Below are 15,743 nucleotides of genomic sequence, written 5' to 3'. Positions count from 1 at the left end.
TGTATATGATACATTTCAGTAAACTAGGTTCTAATAATAATTTCTTATTAATATAGATGAATATTGAATAAATAGAATGCAGTCGCGATATAAGTAGGTTAGAAAATACAGTGAAACCTCTTAATAGCGGACAATCTCGGTCGCCGAAATTTTGTCCGCTATTTATAGAGGAAAACATTTTTTCAATAAATAAATTCAATAATTTTATTTTATATTATTTTTACATTAATTAAATACATCTAAAAAATTTCCCAGATTGAAATGCCCAAGAATGCCCATATTTGTATTTGATGTTCGAAATTCCAAAATGTCTATTTTTTCTTTTAGAGTTAATCGTTTTCTTTTGTTGGCCATAGCACACTACAATAAACGTTGGTATATTGGCATCACAAACACAACTAAACGCATATAGGACAATGCATTAGTTACAATATTTCGTTGACGCAATAATATTTCAATGACTGAACGGATAAGATAAGATTTTCATATACAATTTAATAATGTACACAGCATAAGATAACTTAATGATTGAGGTTTTTATTCAGGTATTCCAAATAATTCTTAATTTAAGATAAAAATTATTAATATCAGTGTCATAAAAGTGTTCGTTATATACGCGTTGTGGATTATCAAATTAGTCCACTATTTTCACCTTACATAATAAGAACAGTCGAATTCGCTTATTACGATGCCGTATATAATGATTACGATATTCCAAGTAAAATGATTCCAAGCAATGCATTTGATTGGTTTTATATCTTATGTGTAGTTACTTTTTATAATCCGTATATAACGAAGTTCGGTTACAACGATCAGAATCTCTAAGTCCCTTGAAGATCGTTAAAAGCGAATTTTACTGTATTGAGTTAACAGCTACAATAGTATAGCCTAAGGTTAAGCTCGATTTAAATTGAAAAAATTGTGTTATTTCAATCCCTATTTTGATCGTGTATAATGTAAAATATATATTATTGTTATTGTAACAAATTACCTGCAGACATGTAATTTAATATAATAGTGTTTTATACATTTATATATAATACAATATACTAACATAGACTGAGCGCGGTCGCGTACTTGACAATATACGCTCCGTCGTACGGAGAACGCACTGTTTCGAATACTTCAACCAGGAAGACAGCTGCAGCTAATACTGTTTTTTCAGATTATTTATTTTTTTGGTTCGTCTAACGATTCTATACTTTCGTCATTAAAGGCGGATTTCGATCAATAACATTACATTTAAGGTTTTTGGTCAATCCATATCGGTCTTCGTTCATATATAAATATAATACTTAAATACATTAAACATATTATATATTATACGAGACGAGGCCCGAGATATGTATAGAGTAATACGAGTATACTCTATTGCTTACGGAATATTATATGGATTTTCATGGGTCCTTTTTTATACCAATTTAATGAATTTGAACTCTGCTCAGCAGCTGAAATATTTCAGTAGGTAAGACATTTAATCACATCCCTCGAGTTCGAGTAAATACTTTAATAGTAATTTTATAAAATAATATGAGAAAATAATTTTACTCTCCGTCTACTGTTATCAAAATTATGTAAACAAATATTTTTGTATCAATTGCATATTAGTAGATTATATGATTCAATTCAGATATAGCGCATGTACAACAAATATATAATAATGATTTAATGTAACAATGTATACATACATAAATAGAAGGTTAATAATTTCTGTGCATAACTATAAATTATAATATACCTATTTTTTAATTCATCTTAGTCCTTAGTCCTTACAAAAAGTGTTCGAATTAAAGAGAAGTGCAAAAAGTCAAAGTAGCCCTTTTTTAAAAACTATTTTAAGACATCTTACTCAATTTTACATTTAATTCGTCGATAACACATTTAAAAAAAAATTCTTTTGCAGCCCCTTATTATTATTCTCTAGCTTATAAGCACTACTTGCGTAGGCTGCATATAATTATATCATATTATGGTCAGATGGTTAAGTTATAAACCAAATTGAATATTATGTAATTTTTAATTAAAGTTATTGCGTATTAACTTTTTTACGAATTACAACTATTTATTATACGATATATATAAAGTGGCATAAGAATATTTATATGGTTCCAACAATAAATAATAATAAAAGTATTACCTGTATATTGTAATACCACTACAGCACCACGGTTCCTCTGAATATCATCGCTTATGAAGTTAACATAATTGCTTATGTTTTTATTTTATTGTTTGAAAAATCTACTAACTATTAATTGGAATTTGCATTAAATCAGCCTTTTATGAAGCTATGCATTTTAATTTTTAGCGTAGTGAGATTACTCTTTTGAGTTTTGACATCTGAAAATAATCCAATACATCGATTGTCTAGAACAGAGGTTCCCAAAATTTTTTTTCCATCGCGGCACATTATTATTAGCTATTATAAATCACAGCACACTTTGAATAAATATTAAATATTATTTACTTTCTGAATATAAATAGTTTATATATATATATATTAAATTTAACTTTTTGCGGCACACCTTTTGGGAAACACTGGTTTATAATATTGAGTTAATTTCTAGCCTCGTATGAAATTCAAATTGTCTACAATAATAATGTATATAAATATATAATAGTAATTCCATATATTAAATCGGATGATCCATATGCATGGAGTAAATATACATTATAACAAAAGTTATTATTACCCAATTAAATCTCGATGACGATTAATCAGCTTGCTTAAATGTAAACTTAGACTTCACGAAACCGTTCGGATTATTGTTTCGGATGCGCACATAATAAACATAATGACTATATTATAGTAATATACTAATATAGTATTATATTAATTTTATTTTTTATACATCTCTATATAATATTACGATATGATCTTACATAATATACAATATGCATATCGTATAATGTTTATTAAAAGTATATATAGGAAATATACATATAATGATACGTGTTAGTAATTTATTAAGATAGGAAAGATCCATAATAAATAATATACATTTATTTATTGGGCACTAATTATTTAATGTGTATCTCTATATACCTATATAAGTACCTTCTTATACGAGCCGTATGCGATTATTATGATACATAATGTATATTATATGTACATTACAGACATAATATACTTAATTATATTATTATGTACACGATCATAGCGGTCATCGGTATTTATGACCTAAAAACTTTTATACTATATAAATTTTGAGTGCTAATATTAACGCACGTCCGGTGTATGTGTGATATATATATATTATATTTTATTATAGGTATGCATTCAAAGAATCCCGTCGTTGTCACCGATTTATCATTTTTCACTATTTTTACTTGTCATAGATCAATCATTTAATAAAATAATCTATTACCTAATATATGAGCCAATTCAATATTTTTTTTTTTTTATAAATTAACACAATTAATTACAAGCAAACTCGGCAAAAGGGTTGTAGATAAAACATACCCACCTATGACAAGTATTTACAACAATATTTTAGGTATAGTCATATAACTATATACATTATTTATTACTATAGTAATCAGTAAATCCTTCACATAATTTTACTTCAGTAAATATAGCTTTTGAAACATTACCCAGTGACCTTGAGCGTCGGCATTTCGATTTCAAAGTAAATAAATAATTGAACAAACTGTTTAACAATATAAAATGTTAATTACAGCGTTGCAAACATGATAATTATTTAATATCGTATAAATATTTTAAGCGGAAGATTTTTAATTATTATATAATCAAATCGTGTAAATTATTCTCTCCTTTTGTCTATTTGGTCTCAAACATTACAGGCACGTCTATTATTTTATTGTAAAATATAGATTCTATGGGTATGTAAAATAAATGTATATTATATAGATATTTAGTACATATATTATACAGTCGTGCCTATAGAGTATAGAATATAATATAGACAATATGCGTTTCCTTTAAAACGTCCCCGTTATTTATGCGTTTATAAACTGGTTTTGGTCATTTTTTTGGTATCGAAAAAATCGCTGTTGAAATAATTTATTACCTATCCTATGTTATGTGTATTACAATTCCGTGATATTATTATATTAAAACCATTTTTTCGGACACACGACTCAACTATAATATATATATATATATATATATATTATATTGTATACATTCACTCCATGAGAGGTTTAATTGGATAATGACTAATTTTGAACCGATAAAAATATTATTTTTTTTACGGGTTTACCACTCGCGCGCGAGACATATATATACAATTACAACATACATATAGAATTGATCTTGTGCACCATAATAACATATAATAATATTATCAATGATAATTTATATCATATTATACGAAATATTTTACCATATATATATAGGCGTATATATTAATATATTATAGACACGCACACGCTATTACTTATTTGTCGTATTCCCTAAGTGTATAACCTAAAACATATTTCATAAGTTGTTATTTTCATTTACACCACTCAAAATCTGAATAAAATATTATATCTGCTGAACACAGGCGCAATTTGATCTAAAATTTTAAGAGAGCAATAAGCAATAAAATAATAAATTCAACAATAAGGTGTGGTGGCTTAAAAATAATTTAAACGCTTACACTGAAACACGACAATTTAATATATAATTTTTATATCAAGTAAAAAAATAATATTTAAAAAAATTTTACAAATAAACTTTTAGGTAGGTATACTAAGCAAATGTACTAACAAAAAACTTTGGTATATCGAGCAAAAACTAAAAGTATTTTTTTTTTTTAAGTCAAATTCAAAGAATTTATTCATATACACAAGTATTTACGTATTACTGTAATAACTAATGAATTATTAATTAGTCATAGGCTATAGCCTAAAATGTTATCGTTGTGTTTATTTACATGTTATGTCATCTAAATTACTTAATGTGCTAATGAATGTACAGATTGTTTTATATTTTAAAAATAATAAAAAAAAATACATAGGAGTATAACCGAAAAAATAGTGATCTTAGTTAAACATTCTCAATACGGCATCTTGGGCTACAGCTTCTTTAATCCTTATTTTAATCTTTGCTTGATGATTGTGTAGATAATTCAAATTTGACATTCCGAAGCCATAATATAATAACTTAGGTCACTATGAGTCATCAAAGACGGGTCACAAATTAAACCACGACTAATTTAATTAATTTATTATTAAGTATTATCTATCCCATAAAGAATAATATCAAACAATTAAGTGCCCGGAATAAGTACAAACTAGGTATACTATGTGACTACTACATAACTGTGTTTTAATTAAGTGGATAACCGCAAATACCTATTAACTAAAACACAAAGGACAAACTTTAGGAGTTAAAATTTATTTTGTTATACCTATGTTGTGTAGTTGCGTTGCAGGCACGTAGGGTAGTACGTGGTTTTATTGGAGGTTCGATCTCCCACCTAAATGCTTTTACTAAACACATTTTTTGATTTTTTGAAAACACAGCCATATTCATATACACAGATTGTGTAATTCTTGAAACTCTGCAGTGTAACAACATATAGTGACGGCGGGCTAACGTATTTAATATTTAAGCACAATAAACGCGAATCGTTGTCATGCAGTTCAGCAGTACGTTAACGGAAGATGTATAGGTAGTCAAGTCCTACTGTCGTTTATCATATTATATTCTTCAATATATTTTTGTTCTCACAACACGATGCTAGGTTGTAAATAAAAAAAATATTTTTCTTTTCTTGTATTTTAGTCGGTTGCCAGCTGCACTGTAGTGTTATTATACACTTATACCTATATATTATTATTTATATATTGTATGTATACAAATATACAGTATATGTACTTATACATATAACGCATATACAGGAATTTGGTTACTCGTTTGCAGTGCACTGAACGCAATACTTCATATATACCTATTATGAATAAAATTAATTCTAGTTCATAACATATACTTATATGTTCACAGTCGTGGATCGAAGGGGTCTTGGAAACTTTAAAGGTCCTCACTATTTGGACATGTGATAATTGTAATATTACGTATTCATGACACATAATATATTAAATCGGTATATGTACCAAAATTACAGATTTATATTTTTTTTGAAAAAAATTCAACCTCTCTCATATTTTAGATTTCTAAATTCACTTGTGTATGTTCGTCCTCGTTACAATTTATACCAATTATACCTTACATATTGTTATTATTATTATTATTATAGTAGCATGCGCTGTGCAAATTAAACGGCGTAAAGCAAAATGAGACACAGACAAATTACAAGTAATTAAAATGAGGATAAAGTATGTACTGTGTATAATCAATTTAGAATAAAATCATCAATTAAAATAAGCAGGATAATCAGAACTCAACAAAAAACTAATATGCTACTATTTTTAGGAATTAAAATCCTATAATTAAAATACTATATTTAAATTGTTTAGTAAATGTAGCCTACAAAATAAATCCAATTATTTTTCGGTCATTAATCATTGTCTAGTTAAGTATTATTGTATTAACTTGAATAATAAACTATATTTTACTAATATATTTACAAGTATGATGATTTCATTGAGGTGTCTAACAGTTGTATAATAATATAGTTTAATAAACTGGTGAAGTTATTGACCAAAAGATTTAGTCAACTTTCGTGTTCAGTGTTCAGAGTAGTGAGTACTATCATTTTAAATCATCATGACGACAATAATCATATTTATAGACTAAGACTATAGTAATCAGGGCCGTACTTTGAGGGAGGGTGTCTTACCTCCCCACCCCCACTCATGATTTTTCAATATTTAGTCGGCAAATCTGACACCTGGTCAAAGTGGTCGCCGGTCGGTAATTCGGTATCGTTAGAATTTTAATAGTATTTTTATTATTTTCAAAAAATATGTGTACAAATTATATTTTACATTGACATGTATAATATGTCTTATGGCTGGGGGTCATTCAGTTAATTTGTGCGACACCGAGAATGTTACCATGACGTCATGAGCGTTTTATGTAATGTGTGTGCGTCGACCGACGGGGACCGGTTACCGGAAATTAGCGGTTATACGAACGTTTCGGAATCGCGGTGGCATGTGATCTAGTAGTAACATTAGCCGGGCTCGGATTTATATGCATTTACATGTTTTTTCTGAATAGTCCAAGAAATAGTTAGGTAAGTTACAAGTTTGATTTTTAATCAATAGATCTTAAATTTAAAGTTTTATTTTGCTTTTTTTTTTTTGCATATTTTGTAACTTTTTGACATGCACTGCATATTTCTGTATTTTACGTTTTTTTTTTTTATTGCATATATATGGCTTTTAAATGCATAATATTATGTAAAATTTTGAATTATTTTAATTAAAATAACGTATTTATAGTCATATTTATAGTCCATATAATCTGGAAAAGTCGTTTTCTTATCTTAATCTGAGACGTATTGGGATAAGTAGTTATCTGTCATTGAGTAGATTTTAGTGAATCATACATTCGTCATGTTTACCGTGATCCGTGTGTGCATAACTTTCATTCGATATTATTTATCTATACTTAAGGGAAGGGTCTGGTCGTGACTATTTAATAAGGAGTAATATTTAGGCAATCAGTAAACTCTTATGCTGTTCAAGCAGAGATGGAAATATTAATTAGGATGTGCAATGATAGTGATTCAAGTACATTTGATACTCTCATGATTAAATCTGGAGAAATTAAACATATTTTACCATAAATTAATAAAATCTGTAAATTAGCCTTGACTGCACTTGTTCATTTAAAATATACATATGTAATAAACAATAAATTAATGTTGGAAATCATAAATTCGTCACAATAAATTAAAATAAAATAAAAAATATAAAATTAGTTTGTCTATAAATAGCACATAAACATGAAATAATATTATAGGGTCTATGGCGCATGCGCGTTAACAATTCGACCAATTCGGGTATCGAATATATACACGGATGGGTCCGTGTACGCTTAACGACACGGGCACCCGGGTATCTAGACACAGCGTAAATTATATAGGAGTTCAATTATTTACTTGGTAACCTGGCTATTGGTATCAACCACTAAACGTATATATTATATTATCATATGTTAACAGGTTTGTGGTGTCAACCGAGATTCAAAATGAAATAAATGAAAGTCATCGTAAACCATCTACCAACAATAAAAACAATATTAGGTAATAATATTATGATTCATTTTATCAACAGCTGTAGCCTACTAGCCTGTAGTTGTTGCGGAGTGTGGACGACAAAAATAATAACATTGTTGTGAACGTTGTGATTTAAGGCATAGATGAAGACTTTTAAAGGCATTATATTTTAATAATATAATATTATATAAGGTAACAACACGATAATCGTGTTTACAAATAATAATTTAATTCTACTTTATAGTTAAATTACCTATTATTATTTATTTCATTAGTATTTAAAAATATAATATCACAGTAAATCCTGTAAAAATTCATAAATTAAATTATTCTTTTAATTTTATTTTGTACTATCAAAATATTCATCTTACAATTTCGTTCCATGTAATTTTTTGGGAAATTTTCAGTTCAGAAAATGAGTCGTTTCATCAATTCATTACCATTGTTTTATGACGTTTATGCGTAGGAGCACTTGAAGCCATCAATTGACGTTCCGGAAATTTAATTTGAAGTTATTCAATCAATACTTTTCTATTAGTTATAATATATACAAACACATAAAAATGTTATGTCTTACACGTAACTTTGGACCCCTGTATTCAATTTGTGTAACTAAGGATTTTGATTAATTTTGATGATTTTATTTTTTCCGAAAACTGATTTCAGCAAAAATATGTGGGGTAGTTATAGGTATTGTAGTAAATTTTCACATAATAAACTTTCTAAAATCTATAGTATCAAGGTCTATGACCATAAAGGTATATTAATGTATCACATACATGTCATGTATGGTATGAAATATAATAAATCCTAATACATTGATTGTCAGTCCTTAGATAATTCCTTTGTGACTGCTGAAACAACCACATTTGGTTCTTGTACATATTTCCATTTCCATTCAGTTGTGATACATTTTTGTGTTTAATTTTATTATTTGTTCTCTGGGTTTCACTTCAAGACATATTTTGTGTACATACTTAAACAAGTAAACATTTTTACCATTTTATATAGGTATTTATATTTTTTTGACACTTTCCAAATTTAATTTATTCTTTATTTAACTACTTTATATATTGTCTTATCATTAGAAATATTTTAAATATTAAAAGTTATTTTTTATAACACTTAGATAATAATAAATCTAAAGTAGTTTAAATTTTTTATTTGTTTTATAAAATTTATTTTAGTTTATTTTCCTCATGTTTAGTGTCAATTTATTGATAATTTCAGTTTTTATAATTTTTTGGTCATTTAAAGTTTAAACTGATATAATTTTACATATTTTATACTTCATACATACATATTGTTAGGATAAAGGTATTCATATAATATACAATGTCTATTTTTTATATTATTTGATTGGTTAAATTTTTATTAATACTTATTGTACTATAAAAGCCATTTATTATCAATAATTGAGTATTTAACATAGTGGTAAAGTACAAGTGGTAAATGGTTTAATAATGTAATATCTAATTGAATATTTCTGTAACAACATTGTCAACAAAAATTAGTTTCAGCATAAAATACATAAAAATGAGTGTTGGTTATTATTTTATTCTATTAGAGCTTTTTGTGTTAGACAATATCACTAATAACCAAAAAAAAAAAACCACAACCTAATGGCTCATATTTTAAAACATTTAAATTTACCAAAAATATTTTTATTTTTATTTTTTGCAGCTATTAAATCTTATTACAAACGCGTATATTTAAAATGAATTCAGATAATTCACCCAATAATGATCAAGACAATGCATCAACACCGAGTAGATCTATTCCTAGTGCTCGTCAAGAAATGTAATAACTTAATATGATAGTATTTTTATTATTGATTATTATATATCTGTTAATCTGTTTTATTATAATCTTCAGGTTAAATAATATAACAGCCGCGTCACCTCCAAGATTCTTATCATTACCTGAAATTATGGTAGCTGCTAAACAATTAGAAGATATTGCTCTTGTTCACGAAATAGCAGTTAATGAAAATTTTAAATTGGAACCTCAAGAACCTCCAAATAATAGGTAAAACTGGAAATTAATTGAAAATAGTATTATAAACATTAATTATATGATTCTTATATATATTAAATGATTGTATTTTATTCTATCAGTTTAATGAAACAAGTCAAAGATACAATGCATAAAGCATTTTGGGAGCTGTTGCGTGAGCAATTAAACAATGATCCTCCTGAATACACACAAGCTATGATACTTTTATCAGAAATTCGAACAGTATGTAACATCTTTTGTTTACTAATGATTTACTAATTTAGTAACTTTATTAATTTAAAAAAAAATAAAATTATTATAGAGCTTATCAAATTTGTTGTTGGACCAGCATACTAAATTAAAAGAAGAAATTGGTCAAGTTTTGGATGTAGAGGTTATACAAAATCAGATAGACAATAACTCTTTGGATTTTGAAGTAAATATAAAAATGCGTAACCATTAAAGTTAGAAATATTGATTGTCTTATATATTTTCTTATCAACAGTATTATACCAAATTTATATTGAATTTGATGTCAAAAATATGTGCTCCGGTAAGAGATGATTCAATACGTGCACTAACACTATTAAATGATCCTGTAGATATATTTAAAGGAATAATAGAGGTAAATTACTAAATTAGAGAATCAAATAATTACTTAAATGTTTGCAACTGATAAAACAATGTATACTTGTCTAAATCTTTTTTATTTAATTTTATCAAGTAATTTCAATAATTTTTTATCATAATAATAGTTGAAATAATTAATTTAATTAGTTAAATGTTTTATTATACCACAGAATAAATTAAAAATGACATATTGATATTAGTAACATTGTTTTGTAAGACTAACAACCATAATATTTAATTATTGCAAAATAATTTTAATTATTATATTTAGTACAATAAATTGAAAATAGTTTAAATACAATATATAATCTAAATTAATTGGCATTGACAAAGTTCCTATGATAAAGATTATGGTAAATTTTCTTATTCTACTCAGTACTCTTATATTGTTTTGAAGTTATAACAAAATAATTATTGTTTTTACAATTTTAACAATAAAAAAAGTTAGTACTGTATGCAGATATCTATTTTAAAAAGGTTTGTTTTTTGCTTCTTTTTATTATTTTTTGCTTTAATTTTCTTACAAATGCATAGATTATTTTTTTGTAGCATTTCAATTCTGTATTATTTATTTTAATTTTGGATGAAAATTCTTTGCTTAAATGGTTATGTGGTCAAAATAAATTCTACTTTTCAGTATATTATGTAGCAAATAAAATTTACTAAAATATTTTCAGATGTTCAATCATATAATAATCAATAAAAAATATAAGTCTTAATTTTGAATCTTCAATTAGTATTTATGTATATACATAGTTATTTTAGATTTTAAATAAATATGTATAACTTTTAAATAAATCCCCCATGTGAAATAGTTATGATATTAAATAATTAACTTGTCAAAAGATTTAGAAGAATTTATTTTACGATAAAGTTGAAGGCAATTAGACAATTCTACTACAAAACTTTTGATCAAATTATCTAATAGTGTTAAAAACAAATAATGTAATATATTTAATTGCAAAGTACTTAATTTAAAGTGAATTAAATGTTTAAATTCTATTTAATATTCATAGAATATTAATAACTATCAATTTTTTTTAATTATTTATGACAAATTATTAAAAATGTATAAGTTTAGAATTTTTTCTTTAAACAAAAAATTATTCATTAAATTGTTTAATGAATATTTTGTATAATATATATATTTTTTTAATTATGTACTATTCATTTATTCAGTGACTTAACCGATTAATATTTTTAAGTAAATAAATTTGCTGTACATTTTTGAGACTAACACTAATATTTTGATATTTGTTTCTAAAATGTCATTATATGTAATGCACTGCGCTTCAGTAGACTGTTATTAAAGTTAGGAAATTCACATATTAATTTAAATATTGGTATTTAAAACTTAAAAAATATATTTTAGATGCCATTGGTATTTATTTATTTTAACCTAACATTTTGAGTTTTTCTGTATTATATTAAATACTTTTTTTTAGACTTTGAGCTTGATGAAACTTGACATGGCGAATTTCACAATAACTGCACAACGGCGAGCATTACATGCCTGTAGTGCTGATTATGAACGAGAAAAATTTGAAGAGTATTTAAAAGTTAAGCCTGGTAAATCCCAATTCTTTTTTGTGTAATATTCAATTAAATATTTTTTATTAATTAAAAATTATTAACAGATGCTTTAAATCTTACTGCTGAATGGTTAAAACGCCATATTAATTTTGAAAACCGTACAGAACCTCATCACGATATAATTGTACGAGCTTATATGGAAATATTTGATTGGAACGAAAATGATATATTCCCAGAGGTAATAAAATTACAATTTTAAGTGTTTATAAAATAGCTGTTTATTATTTTCAGGCTTTATCATTGGATAAAGATCGATATTTGGCAACTAATAAAGAGCTAAATCTTTTGATTCTCGCAGCATCTACATTTATTCTGACAATATCAACAACTACAACTCTTATTCCTAATGACACGGTATTCAAAAAACAATTAAAAGATCTTATTTTATACATCCTAAAGGATAATGATTCCAACAAGTATTGATTACTATATGATTGTGTTAATTTATAAATAGTTAATTAACTTTTTCTCTTTTTAGTAAAAATCTCTTGTCAAATATTGTAGAACATATTGTTCTTTTCTGTAATAAGCATTTGTGTCTAATTAATCCTGACGGACCACCTGTCTTACCAGAAATGGTCACTACAATTGAGACTCAAATTTTATTAGTCCAAAACTGTGACAATAAAATAAGAATTCTAGTTGGTAATATACTTGTGATTTAATATAAATAATAGTGTTATAATTTTTTATCTCACTTGGTTATTATTTTAGATAAGCGTTTCAAGGAGTTTATTACTGCAGTCATCAGTTCCGACAACGCAGTGCCCCAACAATGCCCACTTGGTTTGTCTGCGTTCAAAGATGAATTGGCAGCTGTTACTGGCAGTTTTTTGCGTCTTATCACATATAATAGAAAAGTATTTTCCAAATTTTATGATGATATATTGAAAAATCTTCTGGATCAATCTGATTTGATTTAACTGTCTCAAATCAAGTATACTAAAAATTAATATTAGCTTTTATTTATTTAATCTTTAAACTAATACTTTTTTTAATAATTGATTTATTTTTACGGAACATAAATTATGACCAAATTAGAATTTAGAACATTATTGAAACATATTTTTTTATTTTATGTACAATATAATAATATAATATTGTAATAAATTATATTTAAAAAAAAATTATAATTTCAATATTATTTTACAGTTTAATTTTTCAATGTGTATAAAAATTATTGTTATTATATCTAATATCACTTATTTAATAACTTAAACCATTGGTATAACTTATACCAATGGTTATTATAAAACATAATTTAATTATTTTATAACTCCCACTGTTAGTGAGCCTTAAATTTTAAAATTATTTCTGTTAAATATTTATAAAAAAAAGTATATTCAAACACACACATTAGCTTGTTATTTTTAAATTCTTTTGAATTTATTTTATGTTCTTTGTTAGATCATTTATTAATAAATAGAACTAAACTCTGTAAGCCTGAATTCCTATAGTTTGAATTAAATAATTTAGAAATATACGATTGTTATTTAATATTGCACATTTTAATATTAGTATTGTAATAATATAATATTTTATATTAACCCTGACTGATATTTTCAATATTATTCTAAAGTTTAAAAGCTCAAGTATTGTTACATTAAGTTAATTTAATAAATAAATATAATACACATTTTATTTTGTACATAAATTAACTTGTACTGAATTTTAAAATATGTAAGACGTGATTTATTTTATAATTACTAATTACTATTTTTGGTATTTACTAAGAAATTTATTAGTATTGTTATATTATTCTATACTAAATATACTAATCATTATTAAATTAAGAATTTTTGTATACAAGCACTAAAACAATGAATATAATAATTATTGGTTACAGAATATATAGATAAGCGATGGTATAGAGATTTTCAGTGTCTAAAATTTTATTTATAATAGCTGTCATTAAATTACATAATATATTAATTGAATTTGTTAACAATTGATGGGGGTGGCAAATAAAACGTATTCCTAGACTAGTTTACAGCAGTAATGGAAATATTGATAAGCCAATATTTTATTAACATTACACGATCGCCACAATTAATAAAACATTATAATATATTTTGCTATACGTAACCAGAGAGTAATAATTTATTTTATTATAAAAAATAAACTTAGTTTTCAATATAACCATTCAGTAATAATTGTTTTGTACAGAGTATTTTACTGGACATTAAGTATAATAGATTTACTACATTTTAACAAAAAATAGAAGAACAGGTCTTTATTTATATTGTAAAATTTTTATTATTTTATTTTGATATTCAACAATTTTTTATGTGATAAAAATGATAAAAATTTGAAAACAAAAAATAAAATATTACAGTTGTGTTTTGTTGTTGAGTAAATACTATATTGGGTGTGTTTAACTAGTAATCAATTTTTGTATAATTTGGTGAAAGATTTTGAGTGAAGACCAGCCAAGATTATATTATACAAGATAAGTTAAAAAATTTTTCAAATTTCAATCCAGTATTGAATAGTCAATAGTCCTGGTAAATTTACTTTTTGTGACTGTAAAATATATTTGCTGCTGATGATTAATAATATAATTTTAAAGCAAACTGGTTTTCATCACATCAGATGACGTCTATCTTTTAATTACAGTCACTATTGTCTTGAAATTTATAAGAGAAAAATTATGCATATTGATTGAGTTTTTAAAACTAATGTTGGATTTTATTTTGACTTTAAAGTTAATTCATAAAATTTTTATTATTAAATTAAATAAAAATCATTAATTTTTCTTTTCATTACAATTATTTATTTAAGTATTTTTCTGTTTTAATGGTATAAAACTAAAAATAAAATACCATTAAATAAGGTACAATAAGTATCAAATTTTCTTTTATAAGACTATGTATTTAAAAAAAAAAATTATTTATCTGAATTTATAATCCGTATTTCTATACTTTCGTCGTTTGAAAAACATTAAGTCGCAAATTTGGAAACACATTTTTCGACTTGCCACAATTTACATACTAATACTAGTTGCTATATATTTTTCAGTTGATTCCTATTTTTAAAAACTCGATATAATAAAAATTATTTTTCCTCATATAAACACTGATTGCGGTAACTGAAAATTCGCCACTGACAGAACAATTGTAGAGACTAGAGAGGCAATTAACGATATCGGATATTCCATAGGTAACGATTTATAAAATAATATATTTTAATCCATAGCAATACTATTACAATTATTTCTCATTTGTTTTAAATAGATATTTTATTTTATGAACAGTAGTAATAGTTATTGCAGTATAGCATTCAGCTTTAAAATCCTATCAAAAAAACGTATCAATTTTCGACCAAAAAAATATTTCTTCAATCATGTTCTAAACTTCTAATTTCTATTTTCTAAGTTAAAAGTTTCTAATTTTG

General features: G+C 25.1%; 1 protein-coding gene across 2 annotated transcripts; it reads left to right on the top strand.

Moving 5' to 3' along the window:
- The first annotated feature begins 8,074 nt into the window (after positions 1-8,074).
- Positions 8,075-13,361, top strand: LOC112603867 (T-complex protein 11-like protein 1). Of its 2 annotated transcripts, none has more exons than XM_025352662.1 (11): positions 8,075-8,159; positions 9,816-9,932; positions 10,008-10,160; positions 10,250-10,370; positions 10,450-10,563; positions 10,633-10,752; positions 12,203-12,326; positions 12,395-12,528; positions 12,582-12,766; positions 12,829-12,995; positions 13,065-13,361. In XM_025352662.1, the coding sequence occupies exons 2-11, from the start codon at positions 9,850-9,852 to the stop codon at positions 13,271-13,273; spliced, it is 1,410 nt and encodes a 469-aa protein (XP_025208447.1). In that variant the 5' UTR covers positions 8,075-8,159; positions 9,816-9,849; the 3' UTR covers positions 13,274-13,361. The 2 variants fall into 2 exon arrangements, with proteins under 2 accessions (XP_025208447.1, XP_025208446.1); XM_025352661.1 differs by lacking the exon at positions 8,075-8,159 and adding an exon at positions 8,177-8,324.
- Positions 13,362-15,743: the final 2,382 nt, after the last annotated feature.

The sequence above is a fragment of the Melanaphis sacchari genome, unplaced genomic scaffold (assembly GCF_002803265.2).
Source record: "Melanaphis sacchari strain LSU unplaced genomic scaffold, SCAv2.0 Contig112_pilon_pilon, whole genome shotgun sequence".
Taxonomy (NCBI): Eukaryota; Metazoa; Arthropoda; class Insecta; order Hemiptera; family Aphididae; genus Melanaphis; species Melanaphis sacchari.
The sequence above is the reverse complement of the archived record's forward strand: the minus strand, read 5'-3'. Positions and strand labels throughout refer to the sequence as shown.

Coding starts and splice junctions, on each gene's coding strand:
- LOC112603867 (XM_025352662.1), top strand. CDS start 9,850: ATGAATTCAGATAATTCACCCAATAATGATCAAGACAATGCATCAACA. Junction 10,161..10,249: donor CAAGAACCTCCAAATAATAG/GTAAAACTGGAA, acceptor TTATTCTATCAG/TTTAATGAAACAAGTCAAAG. Junction 10,564..10,632: donor ATAACTCTTTGGATTTTGAA/GTAAATATAAAA, acceptor TCTTATCAACAG/TATTATACCAAATTTATATT.